We start from the raw sequence: 27347 nt of genomic DNA on the forward strand, positions 1-27347 counted from the left end.
GTGGTTTCAAGCCAGGGCGCATTACTGTTGGGAAACGTGAAGACGATACTGATGACGCAAAGTCAATCTGTCAAGATCAAGCTCTGGGAAGTAGTTCTTCATTGGCCAAACAACAGAGTGCGAGGGAACAATCCAGGATAATGAGTAGTAAAATAAAACGCAGGTACGATGAGAACAATAATTCGAAAGGTTTCTTGGGGGGAGATTTGGTGCTGTTATATAACCCTCACCGGCAGAAAAGTGTTCCATCCAAATTTCGGTGCAGTTGGGAAGGCCCGTACAAAATTGTGACGAAGATCAGTGACACCATCTACCGCATACAAACCATTGGGGAACCACAAAGTAGAAGAGCGGTACATTTGGAGAAGCTAGCGGCGTTTAGATCAGGAAATTTGTTTGATCGGGGCGATCAGACTTAGTTGGAGGGCAGTGTGACGAACATTAGCAACACTAAGGGATACTATCATCTCTAAGCCGATGCTAAGCAGTGACTTATATGCACATCATTAAATCAATCATTATGTCTACCCATATGTCCATACGAGCAGCGGAGAAGAGACGCACAAACACATGCATATGCCCCTATTACGGTTTACAACTCAACTCCTGTTTGGTATTGCGAATTACAACTTATTTCAGTTGAAGTTGAATTGGTGTTGCCAACCTAAGAAAGTGATGATTTGACAGATATATGAACAGCTGATCATTTTGTGGCGGAAATTTAAGCAATTGCAAAAGTGATGTTTTTATTACAAGATATTATATGATATTATATGAAATCTATTTTATAATGGCGAAAATGTTGGCGATTGGCATGTCGCGATTACGGAAAACATTCGCTTGACCATTCCAATCCCTTGGAACTACAAAGCACCAATTAAGAAAATGTTTAACTGACAAATGATGAGCTTCAAATGAAGTTATTTTGCAGATTTGAAACGAAGCATTTTGCTCAGTACTAAACCATTTCCGTAAACGCTTTGGAGAGAAGGCTGTACCCCTATTTTAAAATTATGCGTCACACTCAAATTCCTTGCTGATGGCAGCTATCAAAAATGCCGCGGAAATGATTTTGGTGTTGGACTGGTTTTAGATGTTATTGAGAAGCAAATTTGTGCGAAGTGGATTAAAACTCAAACAGCAAAAATTGTGTTTTACTCTAAAACAGGATTCCCAGGAGTAGTGATTGGTATCAATGGGACTCATGTTCGCATAGTTTCACCTATTTTGGCTGCATCCGAACTGCCTTGCCTCGTCCAAGTTCGGGATATCGCTCCAGAAGGTCAAAAAGTTGTTCAATGTAATCCTTGGTTGAAAACTTGTTTTTTCTATAAATGTGTACAAAATTGCTGATTATAAAGTTTGTTTAAATTAATTTAAAAAAGTTTTAATTACTCGCTTTCCATTTTTTTAATTTTTTTTTCCGGTAACGTTTTACAAGAAGGTGCCCCATCTAATTTTGTCAAAGGTGGTATCAAAAGACACGTTTTGACATCCGTTTCAAAAGAATCCGAAAGTGGAAATTAAAAATTTTCTTTCTATCGAAAGATATTTACTGAAAACCCATAAAATTGCCCCGATAGGGTCCGAAATATGAGGCCCGATTCATAGTTTTTTTGCACATAACACCTTTCTGCGTTGCGGCCTTCGGCCGCGTTTTGTAAAAATAACCCTGCGTGGGTCCAACACCTTTCTGCATTAGTGTGTACCAAAAATCTGGCAAAATACAACTTTCACATGAAAATTTTAATCGAAATGATATGACAGAAATGAAATTTTTAATCTTTGATTTCGGATTCTAAAAATAGAGGACAAAACGTTTCTTTTTATACAAACTTTGAAAATTTGTGCTAAAAATTATGTGGTGAACCGTCTTGTAAAACGTGAAGTATGCAGCGAGGAAACCAGACAATATAAAGGCAGCAGCAGTAGAGGCACGACAATCAGTTTGGTTTAAGCAAGCTATTAGTTGCGAATTATAAGTGTTATTGTGAAGTACTTAAATAAAGGCCATTTTTGCATTATTCAATATTGGAGTTATTTATTCAACAGTTTAGTGATTCGAACGTTAGCAGAAGGCTTGGAATAAGCGAAATTGCAGTAAAATCGTTACAATATTTATCAGGTTACTTTTCTTTGTGTTCATTGTTAATTAAAAGTTAATTTCTTCAAATTTTGTTCACAGCATGTTTTTTCAAAAAGTCTTTTATTTATTAGTTATTTGTCCTTTTTGTCTCACGTAATTATGATAAAAAACTATATAAAAAATTCAATTAAACATTAGAACTAAATTAAAAAATATTTCGAAAATTTAAAAAGCTTCATTTAAGTATCACATTATTCTAACTTAAAAAAAGTAATGATTAACTTAAAAATATAACGAAAACTTAAAAATTCATTTATATATTATATTAGCCTAACTTAAAAAAAGTAACTAATTAAATTAAAAATATTCCGCAAACTAAAAAAAAATTCAAAAACAAATAAAAAACCAAAAATTGAAAAACTACAACTTAAGTGTAAAAGGAAAAGAGGAAAAAAGTCATTGCGCTGGTGGGCTTCTCTGTATCGTATCCAATTTTTGTTTTTTGGACAATTTGCTTTGTGCAATCCTGTGATGGCTTAGTTCAACCGTCTTTCTCAATCCTTTTTCATACGATACATATCCTTGGTGTATGAATACATTTAATAAGCTTTTCGAGACTTTCCTTTTCAACTGTTGCGCCCAGTTGTACTCTTCCACCAACGTGTCACTAAAAAATTTTCTTTACTACTCGAAGTATTTCCTCTCTTAATTTTGAAATATGAAAGCGAAATTAAATTATGGTAAAAGAGAACTTTTTGAGTCAAATTACCATTGCTACAGCATACTCCTCTAACTTCAATCTTTCTTCCACCCTTAGAACCTCTAATACATTCTGGAGAGGCAATGTGCTGACAACTTCATACATGTACTTGTCTCTGACTTCCCCAGTAATTTTGCACACAGAGCTTTCCACCTTCTTCAGCGTCACCTTGCACTCTCGTATTAAGTGCTGTTGTGCCAAAACTTCACTCTTCGGTACTGCCTGTTTAAAATGATGGTTTATTGTTAAAATATATATACTAAGAAGAAACGGTGTTACAAAACATTATATGCTCAGATGTGGCTTTAGCATCAAAGAATTTTAATTGAGATATGGTCGGTACCTTTTTTAATCGTTATCAGCCCAATTCTCAATCTTTTTCCCGGGGAGGTTTTCCCCTCTCCATACAAAAGTGGTTGAGGAGGGCAAAATTTTGTGTGCATAGAAAAGATTAGTATATACACAAAAAATCCTAAGCCATTAGAGAATAATTGAAGTGAAAAGTAAAATTAATTAAATAAAAACAATACTTACATCTTGCTTTATTGCCTCCACCATTTTCTGTAGTACGCTTTGATTATAGCTGAGTGTACGTTGCTAATTTTAAAGAATACAAAAAGTATTTTCCATGGATATTATAAAATACAAAAATCTAGTTAAATACAAAATCATTGTGAATTTCAATGCTATTTTTCCTCCGTCTCCTATTACCCTACTTCTTACATTCTGATCAATTTGATCCATCCTTTAAATAACCTCCATCAAAACTCTCAGAACATCTATAAATAAAAATAATATATGTTTAATACCTTATACAAAACAATGGGGCGTATTCATAGTCAAACTTAGAACTAAAAGCTAGTTACAGGTTTTTGACATAATTTTCTATTGCCTATCTGTCAATAAATGGCTCAGCTAACTTTATGTACCAACTTAATTCCATCTATGGATATGCCCAATATGTAATATACATCACAGCAATCTAACCGATAGCTTTCTTGTTGGGGCATTGAAAACGATAGAAGTCAGCTGATCAAGCTGCTTTTGTTGCACATATCTACCTTTGGCTATAATATTTGTTCAAGATTAAGAGACTTTTAGGAATAAATAAACCTTAACTATTAATTAAAGGCCAAATTAAACTTCCTTAACCCTAACGACATAGTCTTAGCCATACCCATATCCATAACCATCTCTATTGTGATCGATTAATGGTGCCATAACCGTAAACAGCTGACCATTGCTGTCATGAGCTGGGAATGATTTGTTTATAAGAAAGTAATTGCAAAATTTGGTAATTTTTAATCAAAATAAAGTAAAAGAAAACATTTTTAATAGTATTTTTTATTAATATTGCAAAAAATTGGGTGCATATCTACATAGTGAAATAATTAGGTGATGAATAAAGCCCCATATCTACACGTACCTCAATGTAAGCTGTTCACATATTAAAAGTTTAACAAATTAATAAGGATTTCTGTATTCTTACAGATTTAATTAAACATAGCACTACATATAGGCGAAGATTTATATATATTTGAGTGCAAGGACGTGAATTTAACAGTAAGTTACTTACTTACTTAATTGGCGCTTAACCGTCTAAACGGTTATGGCCGTCCAACAAGGCGCGCCAGTCGCTCCTTCGCTCCGCCAACCGGCGCCAATTGGTCACACCAAGGGAGTTTAAATCGTTTTCCACCTGGTCCTTCCAATGGAGTGGGGGCCGCCTTCTACCTCTGCTTCCATAGGCGGGTTCCGATAGAAACACTTGGCCGGAGCATCATCACTTATTCGCATAACATGGCCTAGCCAGCGCAGCCGCCGCGTTTTAATTCGCTGGACTATGTTATTGTCTGCGTATAGCTCGTACAGCTCATCATTAAATCTTCTTCGTTACTCGCCAACGCCAACGCGTAGAGGTCCATAAATCTTTCGAAGAACTTTTCCCTCGAACGCACCCAAAGCCGCTCCATCTGCTGTTTTCATGGTCCATGTTTCTGCCCCATATAGCAGGACGGGTACGATAAGTGACTTGTAGAGTATGATTTTCGTTCGCCGAGAGAGGATTTTACTTTTCAATTGCCTACCTAGTCCAAAGTAGCATTTATTGGTAAGATTGATTCTTCGCTGGGTTTCAGTGCTGATGTTGTAGCTATTGTTGGTGCTGGTTCCCAAATAAACGAAGTCTCTTACTATTTCGAAATTAGGGCTGCCAACAGTAGCGTGGTTGCCAAGGCGCATATGCTCTGACTCTTTGCTCGTTGACAGCAGGTACTTCGTTTTGTACTCATTCACCATCAAACCCATATTTACCGCTTCTTTTTCCAGTTTGGAGTAAGCAGAACTAACAGCGCGGGTGTTTAAGCCGATGATATCAATGTCATCAACATATGCCAGTAATTGCACGCTTTTATAGTATATTGGTATATTGGTATATTGTTCCAGTGCGGTTAAGTTCTGCAGCAAGTATAATTTTCTTTAGCATCAAATTAAAGAAATCGCACGATAGGGGGTCACCCTGTCTGAAACCTCGTTTAGTTTCGAACGGCTCGGAGAGGTCCTTCCCAATTCTGACTGAGCTGATGGTGTTGCTCAACGTCATTTTGCACAGCCAAATAAGTTTTACGGGGAAACGAAATTCAGACATAGCGGCATATAGGCAGCTCCTTTTCGTGCTGTCGAAGGCGGCTTTAAAGTCGACGAAGAGGTGATGTGTGTCGATTATCTTTTCACGGGTTTTTTCCAAGATTTGGCGCATTGTGAAAATCTGGTCGATGGTAGATTTACCAGGTCTGAAGCCGCACTGATAAGGTCCAATCAGCCGGTTCACGGTGGGCTTCAATTTTTCGCACAATACACTTGAAAGGACCTTATATGCGATATTAAGAAGGCTGATTCCACGATAGTTGGTGCATTTTGCAGTATCCCCCTTCTTGTGGACTGGGTAAAGAACACTTAGATTCCAACCGTCGGGCATGCACTTTTCCGCCCATATTTTGCTAAGAAGCTGCTGCATTCGCCTTACCAACTGCTCGCCGCCGTACTTGAATAGATCCGCAGGCAATCCATCAGCGCCCACGGCTGTTGTTTTTCGATCTGGTTATTGCTATTCTAACTTCGTCATAGTCGGGCGGGGGGAAATATATTCCATCACCATCGATTGCGGGATCGGGTTCTTAATCTCAGCGCGGTGAATTGCTGCCTGCACTTAGGAGTACAGAGAAGTGTTCCCTCCATAATCTAAGCACTATCTGGACATCAGTTACAAGGTCGCCGTTTTCGCCTTTCTGCTTCTGCTTTTTTCTTCCTGAAAAGGCGCCTCGCTTCCTTTTTCAACTCACGATAGCGTTCACACATTCCTGCTCTCGCTTTTAACGTAGCCCTGTAGGCAGCGTCTTTTCTTTCAGCTGCAACGCGGCATTCTTCATCGCACCAGTTGTTTTTTCGTGGTCGCCGGTAACCAATTTTTTCCTCGGCGGCAGTACGTAGTGCTTTGGAAATATGCTCCCACTGCTCCTCTATTCCTTCAGGATGAGTTGTGCACTCAGATAGCAGTGTGAGATTCGAGTTGCGAAATCATTTAAAAGTAAGTATCTTCTAATAAAACACGGAAACTGCCACACAAAACCTTTTGGTGCATAGAACCGGCTGCCGTGGGAAGTGCATTCGGTTGACCATATATACCAACACCAGCAAAGCGGTTGCATATCCTGAGGTACTCTTACCCTTTGGTCTGTTGGTCGACCAAATGCTTGATATCGGCATTGAGAGCAATAATTTTCTTATCTCCTGGGTTGGGGTTTCGTCTGCCGGCAATTCCTTGCTATCGCATCTATGAACTGCGCTATATATAATAGATAATTAAGAAGAGAAGTAAATAAAACATTTATATTTATTCTTGTTTAAGCTAACATGAGCAGTGACGAAGAAATTGACAACTTGTTCCTCAGCATAATGGCGTTATATGCTAAAAGAAGGAAATTAACACAAAAAAGACGATGACATGCCGCCCCATTAATGCTAATAGGACTCAAGCCGGATATCACCAAAAGACTTTCTTAAGAATTAAAGATATGGACGAAAGCGAGTTTTTTGCGCATACAATATTGGAGCCACAAAATTGGAAAGAGCACTGTGAGGATGATTCTGTTGGAGACTTGCGAGGCTATTTGGCAAACGCTTTCCCCAATATATTTAAGTGAACCCACAGAGCAGCAATACAAAGATATAACAACTGACTTTTTCCCAAATGCGGAACATGCCAAATTGTGTAGTTGCTATTGATGGAAAGCACGTTGCCATAAAATGCCCTCCGAAGTCAGGATCAATGTTTTATAATTATAAAACGTTTTTCAGCATCGTCTTGTTGGCAGCATGCGATGCTAAATATCGGTTTACCGCTGTAAGCGTAGGAGCTTATGGAAGTCAAAGCGATGGAGGCATTTTTCATGCAACAAGGTTTGGGAAAGATCTGTTGGAAAATCGATTACCACTTCCACCAGATACACCCCTTCCATTATCGTCACAACCATTTCCGCATTTCTTCGTTGGATATTGCGCATTTCCCTTAAAAAACAATCTAATGAAACCATATCGGGGAATGAATACGACAAGGGAACAGCGAGTTTTTAATTACAGACTGTCGCGGGCCCGCCGCGTTATAGAAAACGCATTTGGTATTTTGACTGCGCGATGGAGAGTATTGAAAACCACAATGGAGTTTTATCCTGAAAATGCAGAAAAAATCGTTCTCGCATGTTTAGTGCTGCATAATTTCATTATGTTCCACGATACTAGTCGGTGGTATTGCCCAGAAAACTACACTGACGGAGAAGGGGCGAGTGCAGAATGGAGGAACGAACTAAGAACTTGTGGAGGTCCGCTGCGGACAGTACACTCATTTCGAAGAAGGGGCCGAAATAGTACATGCGAGTATCGGGAATACTTTACCAACTACTTTATGACCGTTGGTGCAGTAGCATTTCAAAATCACATCGAGTAATATATTTCAGGAGGTAAGAACGCAACTTATATACACTTATCAGAAGTTATTTTACATTTTGACTACCTCCTTATAGATCATTTCGGCGGAAGGCGGATACACAACAAAACAAAGCAACAACCATTGCTGCTGCACAAACACAATGCTGCTACAAAATCATAAGCTTTTTAAATTATTTCAACATAGAATAATATAATTTATTTAATTTTTTTCTGTATACATACAGTAAAGAACGATACTGAAACAATACTTCTAAATAAAATACTTCATATATTTTTAAAACATATATTATGGTTTTTTATATATAAAGTTAGTTCAAATAATTTCACTAAATCAAAAATTGGTAAAAATTGCAATTCTGCCTCGTTTATATTAAATAGAGCATAATATAATACCACAAAGTTTGTATTTTGCATTCATATTCTAGTTTTGCACTTTAGTGTTTACACACACTAATATTTAGTACAAAATGGAAAGTGAAAAATTCAAATTAAATACTTTGCCGGAAAACGAAAAATTTAATTCAAAATTTTGAAGGAAAACGAAAAAAAATTTTAAATACATATTTTTTGCACTTTAATAAATACGCAAATTTAGTTCATATAAATAAATATATGTAACTTTAAAAACCCGTCACGAACTTTGAAACTTTTTGAGCAGAACTTTTAAAAAATCTCTTGTACGCAATTTTGTTTCTTATTCAATTTTGTTATAATAATGTGCAAGTTAGAAAGTGTTAAATTTCATCCCCTAATGCATGAACAAAAATTTACGTTTGGGCAACAAAGCTGCATACTCAAAGATTACCTAAAAATCAATTCTGGCAATGTGTAAGCTTTGAAACTTTTATATACGTATAAGATTTTTGTTATAGATTATGCTATATTTTAAATGAATATCAATAATAACACATATAGCTGTGAACACAACAATAGCAGTGTGAAATATAAACGTTATTTTTCCCTTTTATTTATTTTCGTTAATATTAGAATAACTTCAATGAATTGTATAACCAAACACATGTAAACTAATTTCGAAAACATTTTCGGCAAAATGCGAAAATTCGAAAGGTGTTAAAAAATCTTCATGTAAATTTCAAATTTTTATTTAGTTTTCAGAATTTTTTTTATACTCAGTTGAGCAGAGCTCACAGAGTATATTAAGTTTGATTGGATAACGGTTGGTTGTACAGGTATAAAGGAATCGAGATAGATATAGACTTCCATATATCAAAATCATCAGGATCGAAAAAAAAATTTGATTGAGCCATGTCCGTCCGTCCGTCCGTTATCACGATAACTTGAGTACATTTTGAGGTATCTTAATGAAATTTGGCATGTAGGCTCCTCAGCGCTCATCTCAGATCGCTATTTGAACGATATGGGACTATAACCACGTCCACTTTTTCGATATCGAAAATTTCGAAAAACCGAAAAAGTGCAATAATTCATCACCAAAGACAGATAAGGCGATGAAACTTGGTAGGCGAGTTGAAGTTATGACGCAGAATAGAAACTTAGTAAAATTTTGGACAATGGGCGTGGCACCGCCCACTTATAAAAGAAGGTAATTTAAAACTTTTGCAGGCTGTAATTTGGCAGTCGTTGAAGATATCATGATGAAATTTGGCAGGAACGTTACTTCTATTCCTATATGTACGCTTAATAAGAATTAGCAAAATCGGAGAAGGAGCACGCCCACTTAAAAAAAAATGTTTAAAGTAAAATTTTAACAAAAAATTTAATATCTTTACAGTATATAAGTAAATTATGTCAACAAATACAAAAATAAAAGATAATTTCAAAATGGGCGTGGCTCCGCCCTTTTTCATTTAATTTGTCTAGGATACTTTTAATGCCATAAGTCGAACAAAAATTTACCAATCCTTTTGAAATTAGGGCATAGATTTTATTACGTTAACTGTTTTCTGTGAAAATGGGCGAAATCGGTTGAAGCAACGCCCAGTTTTTATACACAGTCGTCCGTCTGTCCTTCCGCATGGCCGTTAACACGATAACTAGAGCAAAAATCGACATATCTTTACTGAACTTAGTTCACGTACTTATCTGAACGCACTTTATCTTGGTATAAAAAATGAACGAAATCCGACTATGACCACGCCCACTTTTTCGATATCGAAAATTACGAAAAATTAAAAAAATGCCATAATTCTATACCAAATACGAAAAAAGGGATGAAACATAATAATTGGATTGGTTTATTGACGCCAAATATAACTTTAGAAAAAACTTTGTAAAATGGTTGTGACACCTACCATATTAACTAGAAGAAAATGAAAAAGTTCTACAGGGCGAAATAAAAAGCCCTTGAAATCTTGGCAGGTATTACATATATAAATAAATTAGCGGTATCCAACAGATGAGGGTCTGGGTCACCCTGGTCCACATTTTGGTCGATATCTGGAAAGCGCCTTCACATATTCAACTACCACCACTCCCTTTTAAAACTATCATTAATACCTTTAATTTGATACCAATATCGTCCAAACACATTCTAGAGTCACCCCTGGTCCACCTTTACGGCGATATCTCGAAAAGGCGTCCACCTTTATAACTAAGCCACACGCTCTTTTGAAATAATCATTACCACCTGTCATTTGATACCCATATCGTACAAACATATTCTAGAGTCACCCCTGGTCCACCTTTATGGCGATATCTCGAAAAGGCGTCCACCTTTAGAACTAAGCCCCACGCTCTTTTGAAATAATCATTACCACCTTTCATTTGATACCCATATCGTACAAACATATTCTAAAGTCACCCCTGGTCCACCTTTATGGAGATATCTCGAAACGGCGTCCACCTATACAACTACCACCACTCCCTTTTAAAATCCTCATTTATACCATTAATTTGATACCAATATCGTACAAACAAATTCTAGAGTCAACCCTGATCCACCTTTATGGCTATATCCCTAAATGGCGTCCACCTATAGAACTATGGCCCACTCCCTCATAAAATACTCTTTAATGCCTTTCATTTGATACACATGTCATACAAACACATTCCAGGGATTCCCTCCTACATGGTTATTTTCCCTTATGTTGTCACCATAGCTCTCAACTGAGTATGTAATGTTCGGTTACACTCGAACTTAACCTTCCTTACTTGTTAGTATGAAGTTTTGTAGTCCAATCAATTTTAGTATAACAAAGTGCATGTTTGAAGTCTCTCAAAAATCGCATTGATTTTTGCCAATTTTTTTTCAAAGAGTGTTTTAAATTTTCTTCCATATAAATATTTACTCTTTGTATGGAACCAAAGCTAAAACAATCTTTGAAAAAAAAAATTGGGAAAAAACAATGCGATTTTTGAGAACCTGTAAACATGCACTTTGTTAATCTAAAATTGATTGGACTACAAAACTTCATACTAAAAAAAATTCTGAAAACTCTAAATAAAAGTTTGAAATTTGCATGAAGATTTTTTAACACTTTTCGAATTTTCGCGTTTTCCCGAAAATGTTTTCGAAATAAATTTACATTTGTTTGGTTATACAATTTATTGAAGTTATTTCTACCATTAACGAAAATAAATAAAAGGAGAAAATAACTGATAAAATAAATCAGTAATTTTCACTGCTATTTTAGTGCTCGCAACGTTACATCAATATATGTTACGAATAAAACAATTTTCACTAGAGCAGGTGTTTACATATCTACTATTATAAAAATTTAATTTCTTGTGTGTGTTTCTTTGTTACATTATCACAATTCAATAGTCACCATATTTTTTTATACTTGAATTAACGTATTATTATGTTAGGATAGGTCAACTTTCATGTTACGTATTGCATGACATATAATATATTAATAAATAAAGAAATTAATGTATCACAATTCGTTTTTCAGTCTACATTTTGTACTTTCTTAGGAATCTCAAATATATCTACATACAAAAAAGTAAAAAGTTTGAAATTTTTATGAAGATTTACAAAAACTTCTGGAACTTTCTAATTTGTTTGAAAACGTTTTTGAAATTGGTTTACATAGTTTTCGTTATACAATACATTCAAGTTTTTTCTAAAATTAATAAAATTAAATTAAAGAAACAAATAACCGATAAAATGTTGCAATAATTTTTGCTACTGCTTTTGTGAACAAAAATGTACATTCATTTATACATACAGTTTGTACTTTCATTAGGAATCTCAACTAAACATCCCGTGGCATATTTGCAGTCACATTCATATTGAAATATTAAATATATGTCACGGGATGAATTCAGATTTCATTACAACTTAAAAGGAAATTAAATAGTAAAATCAGTCAATTTCTTTATAAACTAAAAAGATAGGTTTTGCTATTGAAAGGCTGGCGTTAAAAAGCGTAAATAGGCAGACATACAAATATGTATAAAAAGTGGATATACAAATACTTATTACTTACATATATTTGTATGCCTGCCTTTTTTGGTAATTGTTTACTTTAGCTCCAAACTGATAAAACACGTCCAGAAATGTTAGCAGAGGTGTCGGGTGACGGGTTTTGACCTCGGTATAAATAATCCAAAAGCGAAAATTAAAAAGTTTATTTCAAGCAATAGATATTTTCAAAAACCGGTTTCAAATTTTCATGTGGCTGTATTTTTGATGATTTTGTTGTAGAGCACAATTTTGCAGAAATAATTTAGATCGCGTACCCGGCGTTGGACAGCCTCTCGATTTTGGCTCAACCGGGGGTAATTTGTTTGTTTCTGAACACCTTTTGATAGAAGCAAAATGTTTTTTTTTCGCCTTCGTATTGATCCCGAGGTCAAGGCCCGCTTGTTGACATCCCTCCCGACATTTTTGGACGCGTTTTAGTTGTTGTGAGCTAAAGTAAACAATTACCCAATTGTAGTGCCAGCATTTTAGTTTTAAAATTATAAAAATGGCAATCACCCTTCTGCTTTAAAATTGGTGGAAAGTGCAGCGACGTTATGTCGAGGAATGTTTCCAGTTATGACTTGCGGCAATCTGGAAATTCTTTTGCTAAACCAGAGGGCCCTTTATTCAATCCTGCGCTATTAAATTTAATTATTAACACGCTTTTATTAGCTTGGCCTGTATGTAACTGAATTTTTGAGCTTAATTTTCACCGGTTTCTAGAAGTCTGATTAATTTGAAACTTTGCATACGTATCAAGGACTGATGACAATGCATTAATGTGATGGTTTTGTGACATAAGGTCAACGGCCATAAGGTCAATTGGCCTTATTACCACTTTGAAGGGCCATAAGTTTGATTGAAACTTTGCACACATATCAAGACTCGATGACAATGCATTAACGTGATGGTGTGGTGACATAAGGTCTACTGCAATAAGGTCAATTGGCCTTATTACCACTTTGAATGGCCATAAGTTTGATTGAAACTTTGCGCACGTATCAAGGCTCGATGACAATGCAATAATGTGATGGTGGGGTGACTTAAGATTAACGGACATAAGGTCAATTGAACTTATGACCACCCCAAATGGTCATAGATTTGAAACCTTGCACATAATGCGAAAAACGCATTCCTTTATTAATGATAGAAGTGGATGCATGGCACATCTACGAAAGAGCATACTGGAGCCCTTTTTAACACGCTTTTATTAGCTTGACCTGTATCTATGTAATGGAATTTTTGGCTTAATTTTCACCAGTTTTTAGAAGTCTGATTAATTTGAAACTTTGCATACGTATCAGAGACCGATGACAATGCATTAATGTGATGATGTGGTGACATAAGATCAACGGCCATAAGGTCAATTAGCCTTATTACCACTTTGAAAGGCCATAAGTTTTATTGAAATTTTGCATACGTATCAAAGACCGATGACAATGCATTAATGTGATGGTGTGGTGACATAAGATCAACGGCCATAAAGTCAAATGGCCTTATTACCACTTTGAATGGCCATAAGTTTGATTGAAACTTTGCACACGTATCAAGGCTCGATGACAATGCATTAATATGATGGTGTGGTGACATAAGGTCAACGGCCATAAAGTCAATTGGCATTATTACCACTTTGAATGGCCAGACGTTTGATTAAAACTTTGCACACGTATCAAGGCTCGATGAAAATGCATTAATGTGATGGCGTGGTGACATAAGGTCAACGGCCATAAGGTCAATTGGCCTTATTAACACTTTGAATAGCCATAAGTTTGATTGAAACTTCGCACACGTATCAAGGCTCGATGACAATGCAATAATGTAAAGTTGGGGTGACATAAGGTTAACGGACATAAGGTCAATTGAACTTATGACCACCCCAAATGGCCATAGACTTGCAACCTTGCACATAATGCGAAAACGCATTCCTTTATTAATGATAGTTTTGCCGGCTCGAGGTCAAATGTTGATTTTATAATAAAAACAACAAAGTATTAATTTTGTGTTCCGATATATTTCGATTACAAACTTCGGTTATCATCATCAAGGGAACTATAACAAACATAACATTATTAAAATACCAACTTAAATTATTGGCAATAAAATAATTAAATACATTTTGTTTTACACATCCGTTCTGTTTGACGCGGAGTTTTCTACTGTCGATTTGTAAGTTAATAAATGTATAAATATGTTAGCGGAGCCGTCAACATCGGTTTTGTAATTTAGTAGTATGTTAGGTGTGTTAGTTATATGCAGCATTTCCAATGTGATGCGCTTGCTGTAGTTTGACTCTTGCTGGAGAATAGTTACATTATTTAAATTGGGATAGTGGCGGCTACTCGGGCCATTAAAGCTGTTTTATAAGCATTTGACTGTGGATTTTGTTTAAAGTCTGACTTGTGCTGTGCTAGTCTTGTTTTTAATTTTGACTTGGTCGTCCCTACGTAGACGCGATCACATTATTCACCTTCATTGCCATTACAATGTATTTTATACACAACATTCTTCTTTTCCGTGTGAAGTATTTTAGCTTTCGTATTGTTAAAAATATTTTTTAATGTGTTTTTCGGTTTACGAGCTATTTTATACGTATTTTTATTGTAGCATTCAGACTTTGCTAAACGCTCTGAAAGATTGGGGACGTAGGTTACAGACTTGAAATTTGTAGGTGTTTTTGTTTCGTTTTGTTGATCGCTGTTATTTATATTTCTTATTAATGTCTTTATAAGGTTTTCGGGAAAATCATTTTTCTTTAATAAATTGAAAATATCTTTTTTAGTTTCCTTGTGGTAAGTTTTATCTGATATATCCAACATTCTTCGTATACAGCCTTTCGCTGTATTAATTATCATAGACTTCGGGTATTTTGAATTGAAGTTAATGATTCGTTCTGATGCTGGTGGTCTTTGATACCACTTTCCTTTTAATTGATTTCCGCGTTTTATCATGATGGAGTCTAAATCCGTGAATCTTTCATAGTTTTCAAGTTCTATTGTAAATTTAATATTCTTATCAAACGAATTTAATGCATTAAGTGTTCTTTCTACCTCATCTTCCTGAATAATGCAAACAAATCATCAACATACTTTGTTAGTTGCCTTGGTGCACGTGGAAGTTTTTCTATTGTTCGGTTAAGTAGCTCCTCCATAACTATATCCGCGATTACTGGTGATGTAGGGGATCCCATCGGCATTCCTTTAAGCTGTATGTAAATTTTATCATTAAATCTAAAATATCTGTTTTCTTGAACACAAATTCTTAAGATTTCCATAAACAAATTTTTGGGTATTTTCGTGAATTCCTGTATTTTGTCCATTTTTCTCTTACAAACTCAAGTGCTAACTGTATCGGTATGCTCGGAAATAGTGACACCACGTCAAAAGAAATTAATTTCTCATCATCGCAAATTAAAGTATTGTTCACTCTTTCTTTAAAATCAACTGTGTTCTTTATATTATAAATAGATTTCGTCGCTATGTTTTTTTAATATTTTCACAATATATTTACATAATCCATATGAGGGCGACCCGATAGCTGAGCATATCGGTCTTAATGGTGTACCTTCTTTGTGCAATGTTGGGAGTCCATAAATCCTTGGTGGTAGTGCCGTTCACTGAAAGAAATGGTGCTAGTAAAATCAACAAATCTGTTCTGTTGTTCTTGACTTAACGGAGATTCGGTGAAATTGATCGAATTACGGTGAATTCGACCGAGTTCTTTGTCAAGCGAACAAATTAGGATAGTCATTTCAACAGAAGAGAAATTGTCGCCCTTAAGTTAAAAAAAAGTCTGTTACAGATTCTTAATCAACCTAACTGATTTTTTGTTAACACAACTGATCTAACTGGTCATTTCAACTGATAAAACACGTCCAGAAATGTTGGCAGAGGTGTCGGGTGACGGGTTTTGACCTCGGAATAAATAATCCAAAAGCGAAAATTAAAAGGTTTATTTCAGGCAATAGATATTTTCAAAAACCGGTTTCAAATTTTCATGTGGCTGTATTTTTGATGATTTTGTTGTAGACCACAATTTTGCAGAAATAATTTAGATCGCGTACCCGGCGTTGGATCAGGCTCTCGATTTTGGCTCAACCGGGGGTAATTTGTTTGTTTCTGAACACCTTTTGATAGAAGCAAAATTTTTTTTTTATACTCAGTTGAGCAGAGCTCACAGAGTATATTAAGTTTGATTGGATAACGGTTGGTTGTACATATATAAAGGAATCGAGATAGATATAGACTTCCATATATCAAAATAATCAGGATCGAAAAAAAATTTGATTAAGCCCAGATCGCTATTTAAAATGAACGATATCGGATTATAACCACGCCCACTTTTTCGATATCGAAAATTTCGAAAAACCGAAAAAGTGCGATAATTCATTACAAAAGACAGATAAAGCGACGAAACTTGGTAGATGAGTTGAACTAGTGACGCAGAATAGAAAATTTGTAAAATTTTGGACAATGGGCGTGGCACCGCCCACTTTTAAAAGAAGGTAATTTAAAAATTTTGTAAGCTGTAATTTGGCAGTCGTTGAAGATATCATGATGAAATTTGGCAGGAACATTACTCCTATTACTATATGTACGCTTAATAAAAATTAGCAAAATCGAAGAAGGACCACGCCCACTTTTAAAAAAAAAATTCTTTTAAAGTAAAATTTTAACAAAAAATTTAATATCTTTACAGTATATAAATAAATTATGTCAACCTTGTTGGGTTTTTTGCGATCAGTTCGATAATTTTTATTTTTTATGATTTGTAGGCTAGTCTGATCTAATTTATGCTGGTGCAAATAAAACGATTAATTCACCTTACGCCCGACGTTTCGCTGAATATTTCAGCATCCTCAGGGGCAACACTATTTATTTTCAAATTAAATAAACAAACAAAAAATATTTTATGTTGAAAAGCACATACATATAAATTAACACAGTATTTTTAAAGTAAACAAAAATTCAACACTTACAACAATATCTGACAATATTAACATTTACTCATCAGTACCACCTTGTGTAGTAGTCTTGTCATAACTAATTTGTTTTCTGTTTAGACAAAGCATTTTTGCTGCGGCAATATTATCGCTATCTTCCTTCTTGTTCATGGTCCTTTCTCTGTTTTCTAAAATGTGCAAGCTTTCCAAGGTATATCTCGTCATTTCTCTTTTCTCCGTATCAATAATTGTCGTGTTGGTAAAATCTGCTGTATGGCCGTTGCTAATCATATGTTGTGAACTCAAGGATGTTAGGGTGGGTGAGCTTCTCAAATTTATAACCTCCACGGGATGGACATAGGGGGACAAGTTCTTCCCTGAGGCACGTGAAAATGTTCATTAGTATTCTTACAACACCCTTTCATTGGTTAACTCACGAGTTTGTGGTATCAAAACGGCGCATGAGCGCTAATTGGAGTCAATTGGGACTCGCCACTCCAACCAACCAACCATCCACAATAGCTAAGATATGCTTTCGTTTAGAAACAATACTAGGAAGAGGTCCAAAATGGTCTATGTGCAGAGTATCAAACGGAATAGGGTTTTTCGGAATGTCATGCAAGTTGCGGTTTTTAGTATGAGCTGGGACAGAATGCAGAATACACTTTAAACAATTCTTAATGTAGGCCTCTGCTTTCGTTTTCATGGGAGGAAGCCAATAGTGAAGGAGTAATTGGCTAACACATTTGTTGACGCCCTGATGACCTATCTTTTCATGCATGCTGCGTATGACATTAGCTTCCATTTCTTCCGGAACATACAGTAGCAGCTTGTTATGCTTAGTTCTACGGTACACTAATCCATCGCTAAGCTGAAAAAACTTAATCTTTCCCTTCTCAAGCTTATTTTTCAATTGAACTATTTTTGTGTCACGATTTTGGGTTATCTGTAGTTGGACATCAACGTGTTCAGAATCTAAGATTGCAGAAACTGGGCTACGACTTAGGGCATCAGCGTGTCCCATCGATACTCCACTTCTATGCTGAAGAGTATAGTTGTAGTTTTCCAACTCAAGCGCCCAACGGGCAATGCGAGCATTAACACTTTTTTATTCAATGTTAGAGTCAACGAATTGCAGTCTGTAACAATCCGGAAGGGTATACCCTCCAAATAAGTTCGGAACCGACGTAGAGAATATATTATAGCCAATGCCTCTAGCTCGAATTTCTGCAGCCACTTATGAGCGTTGAAAGGTTCGTCACCATTGAAGGGAGATATAGCGTGCTCAATATCGCTGAAGTCTGCCTAGCGCGTGAAGTGATTAGCTGCATTTAAGTCTGCAAAGTTGGTTGCTCCTTCCAGTTCAGTGAGCTGTTCTTTTAGTTGCGCAATTTCTAAGCGTTTACGAAGAAGCTGTAGTTCTTCATCCAGCGCACCCTCTTCAAATTCACCATCAGCATTTTCGTCGCCACTGGTTGTATACTCATTCGTATTCTCCATTTCGCGTTAATTATCTTCGCCAATCAAATTTTTAAGCTGCAATACTGTGGCGGTGCGCGGATATTCGACGCCTTTTGCATCCAACCAATTGGTTAAGTCGGTTCTTTTTAATTTATAGGGCATTTGGGATATCATCCCACTTCTGACGGCTGTAGCAATTTATTTTATTTAAAAATTTGTGGAACAATTTAATTTGTGTCTTCGCGCTTCAGTGGTAATCAAAGAATTAATTCAAAATGGCGTACTTTTCTCATTATCCCAATTCCTCTTCCGTATTCCACTTAACAAACCAGGGTTACCAGAATGAGAAAAGTTTCCAGTGTTGCCATCCTAGTAATATATTTAGAATAAAATTAAACAACTTTCCAACGCTGTATTAATGAAGTATTTTCTGATTTCGATTTTATTTTTACATACATTGATGACATTCTTATTGCCAGTGATAATGAAGATCAACATATAAATCATTTAAAATCAGTTTTCAAAACACTTGAAGAATATAATTTAAATATCAAACCTTCAAAATGTACTCTCGGTGTAAGTAAATTAAATTTCTTAAGTTACGAAATTTCAGGCGAAGGTATTAAGCCATCTTTAGATCGAATTGAAATCATAACAAATTTTGAAAAACCAATTTCTATAAATAAATTAAAAAATTTTTAGGTATGATAAATTACTATCACAGATATATTAAAATGTTAGCAACAGAACTTAGTCCTCTGCATGAAATGTTAACACATGCAATTAAAAACAAACTCAAACAATTAAATTGGACAAATGAAACCACAACAGCTTTCGAAAATGTTAAAAAACTTTTTGCTAAAAATACTTTATTTACACATTTCGACAAAAATGGTACTTTATCATTAGCAGTAGATGCATCAAATGTTGCTATTGGGGCAGTTCTTCAACAAACTAGCAATAATATACTAGAACCTTTAGCTTATTTTTCAAGAAAATTAACTACAACAGAAACAAAATATTCAACATTTGATCGTGAACTTTTGGCAATTTGTAATTCAATTAAACATTTTCTTGAAAGCAGAACTTTTACAATTTATACTGATCATAAACCTTTAATTCATGTTCTAAATTCTAAAGTAGATAGATCTCCTCGTCAACTACGTCATCTTGAATATATTGCTCAATTTATAAATGATATTCAATATAAACGTAGAAAAGACAACATAGTTGCCGACACACTTTCCGGTATTCCAGAAATAAATGCAATTTCAACTCAAGATATAAATTTAGAAACTTTATATAAAGAACAACAAACTGATACATTTTTACAAAACACCATTTCTCATCAAAATTCTAAAAATAATTTAAAAGAAATTCATATTCCAGTTATTAATTTAAATATATTGTGTGATATTTCTCTACAACCTTTTCGACCTTATGTTCCACATTCTATGAGAAGAATTATATTTGACAAAATTCACTCAATATCTCATCCAAGTATAAGAACAACTAGAAAATTAATTCAAAATAAAAATTATTGGCCTAACATACGTAAAGAAATTAACGATTGGACTTCATCTTGCATCAATTGTCAAAAGTCCAAAATTTCAAGACATACTAAATCTCCTATTCAAAAAATTCAAATACTATCAGGTCGTTTTGAACATATTCATATGAATATTGTTGGCCTTCTTCCAGTTGCAAATGAAAATTGTTATAGAAAAATTGTAAGTTTACAAACGGCGATGGTTACTAGGACATGTTTCTGAATTTCACTTCTTCATCAGCTAGCTATTCGGGAGCTGAGCGTTGAACTCGAGTCTCCAACATTCATATCAGTGCAAGCCTTTTTAGCTGCTACGCCATATGAATGTTCCGTTGTTCGCTGTACAATTGGTCTCTAAGAGTTGCCTTTTTTTTTTTTTTTTTTTTTTTGTTTATATTCCTTTTGATCACCATGTAGGCACATACACTCTGTATGTAGTTTATTCCTAATGGTGTGGATATGATTTTTAGGCGTGCTTTTGAAAGCTTAGTAACATTTGTTCGGATTTTTACAGTATTTGTTTTTAATACTTCCGCTGTTACTATTATATCAGTATGATCATATGTATTTAATTAGCGAGCTTTGCTCATATTGCTTTATACAATGGTTTTTGTAATTGATATTAGAGAAGTGAAATTCAGAAACATGTCCTAGTAACCATCGCCGTTTGTAAACTTACAATTTTTCTCTAATATCAATTACAAAAACCATTGTATAAAGCAATATGAGCAAAGCTCGCTAATTAAATACATATGAAAATTGTTATATTTTAACAATTATTGACAGATTTTAACGTTGGCCTGAAGCTTATCCACTTAAAGATATTTCAACAAATACTATAGTAAAAACTTTTATTCAAAATTATATACCGCGATTCGGTATTCCGTTAAATATTACACTAGATCAAGGTTCACAATTCACTTCAAAATTTTTTATGGAAAACTAAACTTTTGGGTTCTCATAAAATTCATACATCTTCTTACCCTCCCCAAGCAAATGGCATGATAGAGAGATTTCATCGAACTTTAAAAGCAGCAATTATAACATCAAACGACTCGGTTCATTGGTCTGACATTTTACCATTCATTCTACTAGGTTTACGAACTTCTATTAAAGAAGATTTAAAATGTTCATCTGCCGAACTTGTTTATGGCCAAACACTTAGAATACCTGGTGAATTAATTGTTTCAAATAGTAATAAAGAACATGATTTTTCTAATGACGCCGTTCAAAAAATAAGAGAATATTTTTCGCTTGTTCGTTCTAAAGTTTTTCATTATAACAAAGAAAACTTTTTCGTTCCTAAAAAAATAGAAAATCGTGAGTATGTTTTTGTTAAAGTTCATCATAAATCTAATATAGAATCACCTTATGAAGGACCTTTTATAGTCATTTCTAAGAAACATAAAACATTTACAATTCAATACAAAAATACTATTAAAAATTTGTCGATTGATTTACTTAAACCAGCAAATATACTTATTTATTAACACTAATTTAAATACAAATACATTAAACAACAAAAAGCAAAAAAAGGTTACATTTAATATTAATAATTAATTTGTTTGTTTTAAATTTTCTTGGAGGGGAAGTATATAGTGTTAACTACTTTGTACTCTTTATTTTATTTTTTAATTGAGTTTTCGTGTTAACTTAAAATTTTTTGAATAACTTCAGAAAATTCTAATTAGTATTAAAATGTTGAAACTCAAAAATAAATAAGAATAAATTTTTTAGTATAAAATAAATATTTGGTTTATTACCAAAGGGCTCTTCCTCATGGTCCTCCAGGACCTGTCAATACAACTTCAAGGCGCTGCCGGAAACCAGGCAATGAAAGTCCGTGAAAAGTTGGAAAAAGGAAATAGCATGCTCTTCCCGCATTCGCTCAACACGAAAGATGAAGCTTTCGACTCTTATGCCTTTACTAGTGCATCGAATTTGATGTGCCATTTTTCCAAATCTAACTTTTTCCACCTTGGAGGGTCACTACCATCTTGCTCGGTAGCCCGATTGGCGTTCGGAGTACCATCGCATCCGGTAGTTTCACCCTCTGGTTCTAAGGTTGGGGCGTGGATGACAAGGCGGTCCGATGTCCCGACGCTTGCGAAGACGCCTCCATCTCTGCCACGCGGCCACCAAGACTTGTTGTTGCGCCATTTCGCCATCATGCGGCTCAGCTTTTCAACATTGGTTGCATGCTAGTTAGCGTTGGTGCGAGTAGCACTTAGGCCGCCGTGAACCATTGCTGGTGCATTTCGCGATGGAACATCGCCCCTTTGCACCTACATTCTCGCTATCGGATATTTGGCACACCAAATCGAGATTCTGCGAGAAATTCAAACTGCCCGCAGACTCGTTAAAAGACACCCCGCTTGCGACCGAGATCCAGGGCCAAAACAACCAAAGATCCGCGAAGCGCACCTATTAAAATAATCTGTAGGCACAAAGTCTACGAGCCTAGGTATCCCTGTGTCAATCTATTTGAACACCGAACCAGCGATCTGATTTTCTAGGGCTCGTGCACGGCTCCTAGTAGCGCGTTGGTTGGACTCAAGTATCCCTAATCTCCCAGTAACAATGTCTTCGGTATAATTCCTTTTTTCAGACATTCACTGTCTGAACGAAAACAATTGCCGAAAATTCAAAAACGTGACTAGGCACCCTAATGTAACTAACGATCCAGTATTCCCAAAAGCAAACGCCCCCCCCCCCCCCCCCCACCTAACGCAAGACCCCAAACAAAAAAAGAATAACACGACAATGAAATCGAAAGAAAAGCAATGAAATGAAATAGGAATATAAAATTTCACTAAAAACAACCTGTATGTGTTTTGACGATAATAAAAAAAAAAACAAAAGATGGAAATCAGACAATCGAGGATACAATGGATACCCCCAAGACCCAATAACCAAAATATTAATGAAATGCAGTGCCAAAAACAAAAAAATCCAAATATTCAAATAATCAATGGTTGTACGTATATATTTTTGTGTATACAAATTCGAGTTATGTGTGGGGATATAAAACTAACAAAATTTTTGGAGTAGTAAAAAAAATTCAGAGGTGCTCTGCAATTTAAGGGATATGATAAAACATCCAAAATTCAAATGTATAGGAACTTCAATATATGTATGTGTATTTTTTCTTTCTTTCTCAAGTCACTAATCAGACATGAAAAAAAAATAAAACCGCCAATATATAATCAGAAAAAAAATCAATATAAAAAATACTTACACTTACAATACTAAAATTAAAATACGTAGCTTCTGTGGATGTGTATATGTGTGTGTAAAACAAAACTTCAAAACTTCAATTCCGGTTGAATGTGCTTACAACTAAAACCAGATTCCAACCAACAAAAACCAAACATTTTTAAAAAAAAATATGTTGCTAAACGCCAACAACAAAAAAAAGTCAGGAAGGCTAAGTTCGGGTGTAACCGAACATTACATACTCAGCTGAGAGCTTTGGAGACAAAATAGGGGAAAATTACTAGGTAGGAAAATGAACCTAGGGTAACCCTGGAATGTGTTTGTATGACATGGGTATCAAATGGAAGGTTTTAAAGAGTATTTTAAAAGGGAGTGGGCCATAGTTCTATAGGTGGGCGCCATTTCGGGATGTCGCCATAAAGGTGGACCAGGGGTGACTCTAGAATTTGTTTGTACGATATGGGAATCCAATGAAAGTCGTTAATTCGTATTTTAAAAGGGAGTTGGCCTTAGTTCTATAGGTGTATGCCTTTTCGAGATATCTCCATAGAGGTGGACAAAGGGTGACACTAGAATTTGTTTGCACGATATGGGTATGAAATGAAAGGTGTTAATCAATATTTTAAAAGGGAGTGGGCCTATAGAACGGTGGACGCCTTTTCGAGATATTGACATAAAGGTGGACCATCAAATAGTTACCATTACGTCATATATTTTTGAAATACGTGATTCGAAGTCATAGTCATGAGACAGAAGACATGAAGCTTTGCATCCTCACACAAAGTACCTACCTATTTTTATACCTTTCATGAAAATTAAATGGTATATTAATTTCGTCACGAAACCCAAAATTGTAAGTCCTTAATAATCAGTCCGAAATAATCAGGATGAAGAGCTGAGTTGATTTAGCCATGTCCGTCTGGCCGTCTGTCCGTCCGTCAATAAGTCATTTCCCTATCACTTACCTTCACTCCACCTTACCGCGCACGAGCTCACCAACCACTCCAAATATTTAAAGCCTAGCCTTGCATGATTGCAGAACACTTCATCCATACATAATACGATTTTATTAACAATTTAATTTTGCTTAGAACTATATCCTAGAGCTATTTATTCTATAGAATGAAAAAAATCGCTTAAAATTGAATTTCAAAAAAAGGTAAACAAACAAAAACGTAAGATTCTAATTCAATTCAATTTAACAAAATAGTTTGTAAATCAAAATAATATAAATAAAAAAGAAAGCAGGGGTGAGGTATCTTATATCCGTAAAAACAAGTATTTATGAGCCACCCTAATGTACTACTGCTACTAGGTGTTAAATTCAAAATCCTAGAGATACAAACATTCAAATGCTCATAAAGTCGGCAAGCAAAAGCAAAAAAATAAAACACAAAAAAGGTAAAACACTATTCCCTGACCTATCTCAACAATCAATTATAGGTGCAAAGCAGATCATAAATAAAGCAAAAACCAGTTTGGCATATTATGAAAATGTACATATATTCCTTAGGTTTAGGTTTCCTTCTTTTCTTTCCTTTTTATACTCAGTTGAGCAGAGCTCGCAGAGTATATTAAGTTTGATTGGATAACGGTTGGTTGTACAGGTATAAAGGAATCGAGATAGATATAGACTTCCATATATCAAAATTATCAGGATTGAAAAAAAATTTGATTGAGCCATGTCCGTCCGTCCGTCCGTTCGCCCGTTAACACGATAACTTGAGTAAATCTTGAGGTATCTTGATGAAATTTGGTATGTAGGTTCCCGAGCTTTCATCTCAGATCGCAATTTAAAATGAACGATATCGGACTATAACCACGCCCACTTTTTCGGTATCGAAAATTTCGAAAAACCGAAAAAGTGCGATAATTCATTACCAAAGACAGATAAAGCGATGAAACTTGGCAGGTGACTTGAACTTATGACGCAGAATAGAAAATTAGTAAAATTTTGGACAATGGGCGTGGCACCGCCCACTTTTAAAAGAAGGTAATTTAAAAATTTTGCAAGCTGTAATTTGTCAGTCGTTGAAGATATCATAATGAAATTTGGCAGGAACGTTACTCCTATTACTATATGTACGCTTAATAAAAAATAGCAAAATCGGAGAAGGACCACGCCCATTTTTAAAAAAAAATTTTTTTTTAAGTAAAATTTTAACAAAAAATTTAATATCTTTACAGTATATAAGTAAATTATGTCAACATTCAACTCCAGTAAAGATATGATGCAACAAAATACAAAAATAAAAGAAAATTTCAAAATGGGCGTGGCTCTGCCCTTTTTCATTTAATTTGTCTAGGCTATTTTTAATGCCATAAGACGAACAAAAATTTACCAATCCTTTTGAAATTTGGTAGGGTCATAGATTTTAACGGTTTTCTGTGAAAATGGGCGAAATCGGTTGAAGCCACGCCCAGTTTTTATACACAGTCGTCCGTCTGTCCTTCCGCCTGGCCGTTAACACGATAACTTGAGCAAAAATCGACGTATCTTTACTGAACTTAGTTCACGTACTTATCTGAACTCACTTTATCTTGGTATAAAAAATGAACGAAATCCGACAATGATCACGCCCACTTTTTCGATATCGAAAATTACGAAAAATGAAAAAAATGCCATAATTCTATACCAAATACGAAAAAAGGGATGAGACATGGTAATTGGATTGGTTTATTGTCGCGAAATATAACTTTAGAAAAAACTTTGTAAAATGGTTGTTACACCTACCATATTAAGTAGAAGAAAATGAAAAAGTTCTGCAGGGCGAAATAAAAAACCCTTGAAATCTTGGCAGGTATTACATATATAAATAAATTAGCGGTATCCAACAGATGATGTTCTGGGTCACCCTGGTCCACATTTTGTTCGATATCTGGAAAACGCCTTCAATTTAACAGATTGAAGCTTCAAACTTCACCATATAATTTCGTATATTGCACATATTGTTGCCTGAAAAAATTGATGAGATCGGTCGTATATATAGTATATATCCCCCACAACCGATTGTTCAGATAAGAAACTTTTCGTAATTACTGCCCTATTTTAAGAGCTAGAGGCTTCAAATTTCAACGAATGCTTACGCATATAGCATATATTGTTGTCTGAAAAAATCATAAAGATCGGTGGTATATATAGTATATATATATATTTTCGCAATTTTAGCCCCATTTTAACAGCTAGAAGCTTCAAATTTCACCGAATGCTTACGTATATAGCATATATTGTTGTCTGAAAAAATCATAGCGATCGGTTGTATATATAGTATATATCTCATACAACCGATTGTTCAGATAAGAAACTTTTCGCAATTTCTACCCCATTCTAACAGCTATAAGCTTCAAAGTTCACCGATTGCTTACGTATATAGTATATATTGTTGTGTAAAAAAATCATAGAGATCGGTGATATATATAATATATATATGATGGCATATATAGTACATACATATTGTAACGAATTTGCTGCAAATCCTTATTTGCAACCTTCTGCTCAGTTCGAATCACTAAACTGTTGAATAAATAACTCCAATATTGAATAATGGAAAAATGGCCTTTATTAGAGTACTTCACAATAACACTTATACTTTGCAACTAGCTGGCTTAACAACCAAACTGACAGATAGCTTAAATGAAACTCTACTATTCAAAATAATACTGCTCTTGCTCGCTAGATAGCGTCTTAATCGAAATCTCAAATCAAACTGAATTCCAGCGCCTCTACATCTGCGGCCTTTTATACTCTCTGGTTTCCTCGTTCGCATCTTCTAGAATCTACTAGCATTGTCCATGAGCTCGCAAACTTCTCAGCTATAACTAAAATTGCACGATTTTATAGCTTCTCTCATACCCCATGCTTGTATGTGTGAGCGACCCTTCCACAATTATAATTGCCTACATTTAGGAGCATCTCAAATAAGATGTCTGCATATGGTTGTA

General features: G+C 35.1%; 1 protein-coding gene and 1 long non-coding RNA gene across 2 annotated transcripts; one reads left to right on the forward strand and one right to left on the reverse strand.

Annotated features, from left to right (window-relative positions):
* Window positions 1-2153: 2153 nt before the first annotated feature.
* Window positions 2154-5334, reverse strand: LOC137238681 (uncharacterized). The gene is made up of 3 exons (XM_067763797.1): window positions 3381-5334; window positions 2856-3068; window positions 2154-2790 (listed from the first exon to the last, which is right to left on the reverse strand). The coding sequence occupies exons 1-3, from the start codon at window positions 3402-3404 to the stop codon at window positions 2713-2715; spliced, it is 315 nt and encodes a 104-aa protein (XP_067619898.1). The 5' UTR covers window positions 3405-5334; the 3' UTR covers window positions 2154-2712.
* Window positions 4116-7996, forward strand: LOC137238692 (uncharacterized). Its single transcript, XR_010949218.1, has 4 exons — window positions 4116-4278; window positions 4338-4409; window positions 6754-7861; window positions 7925-7996. It is a non-coding gene; the product is annotated as an uncharacterized lncRNA (long non-coding RNA).
* Window positions 7997-27347: the final 19351 nt, after the last annotated feature.

This window comes from Eurosta solidaginis, chromosome 1 (genome assembly GCF_040869045.1).
Source record: "Eurosta solidaginis isolate ZX-2024a chromosome 1, ASM4086904v1, whole genome shotgun sequence".
NCBI lineage: Eukaryota > Metazoa > Arthropoda > Insecta > Diptera > Tephritidae > Eurosta > Eurosta solidaginis.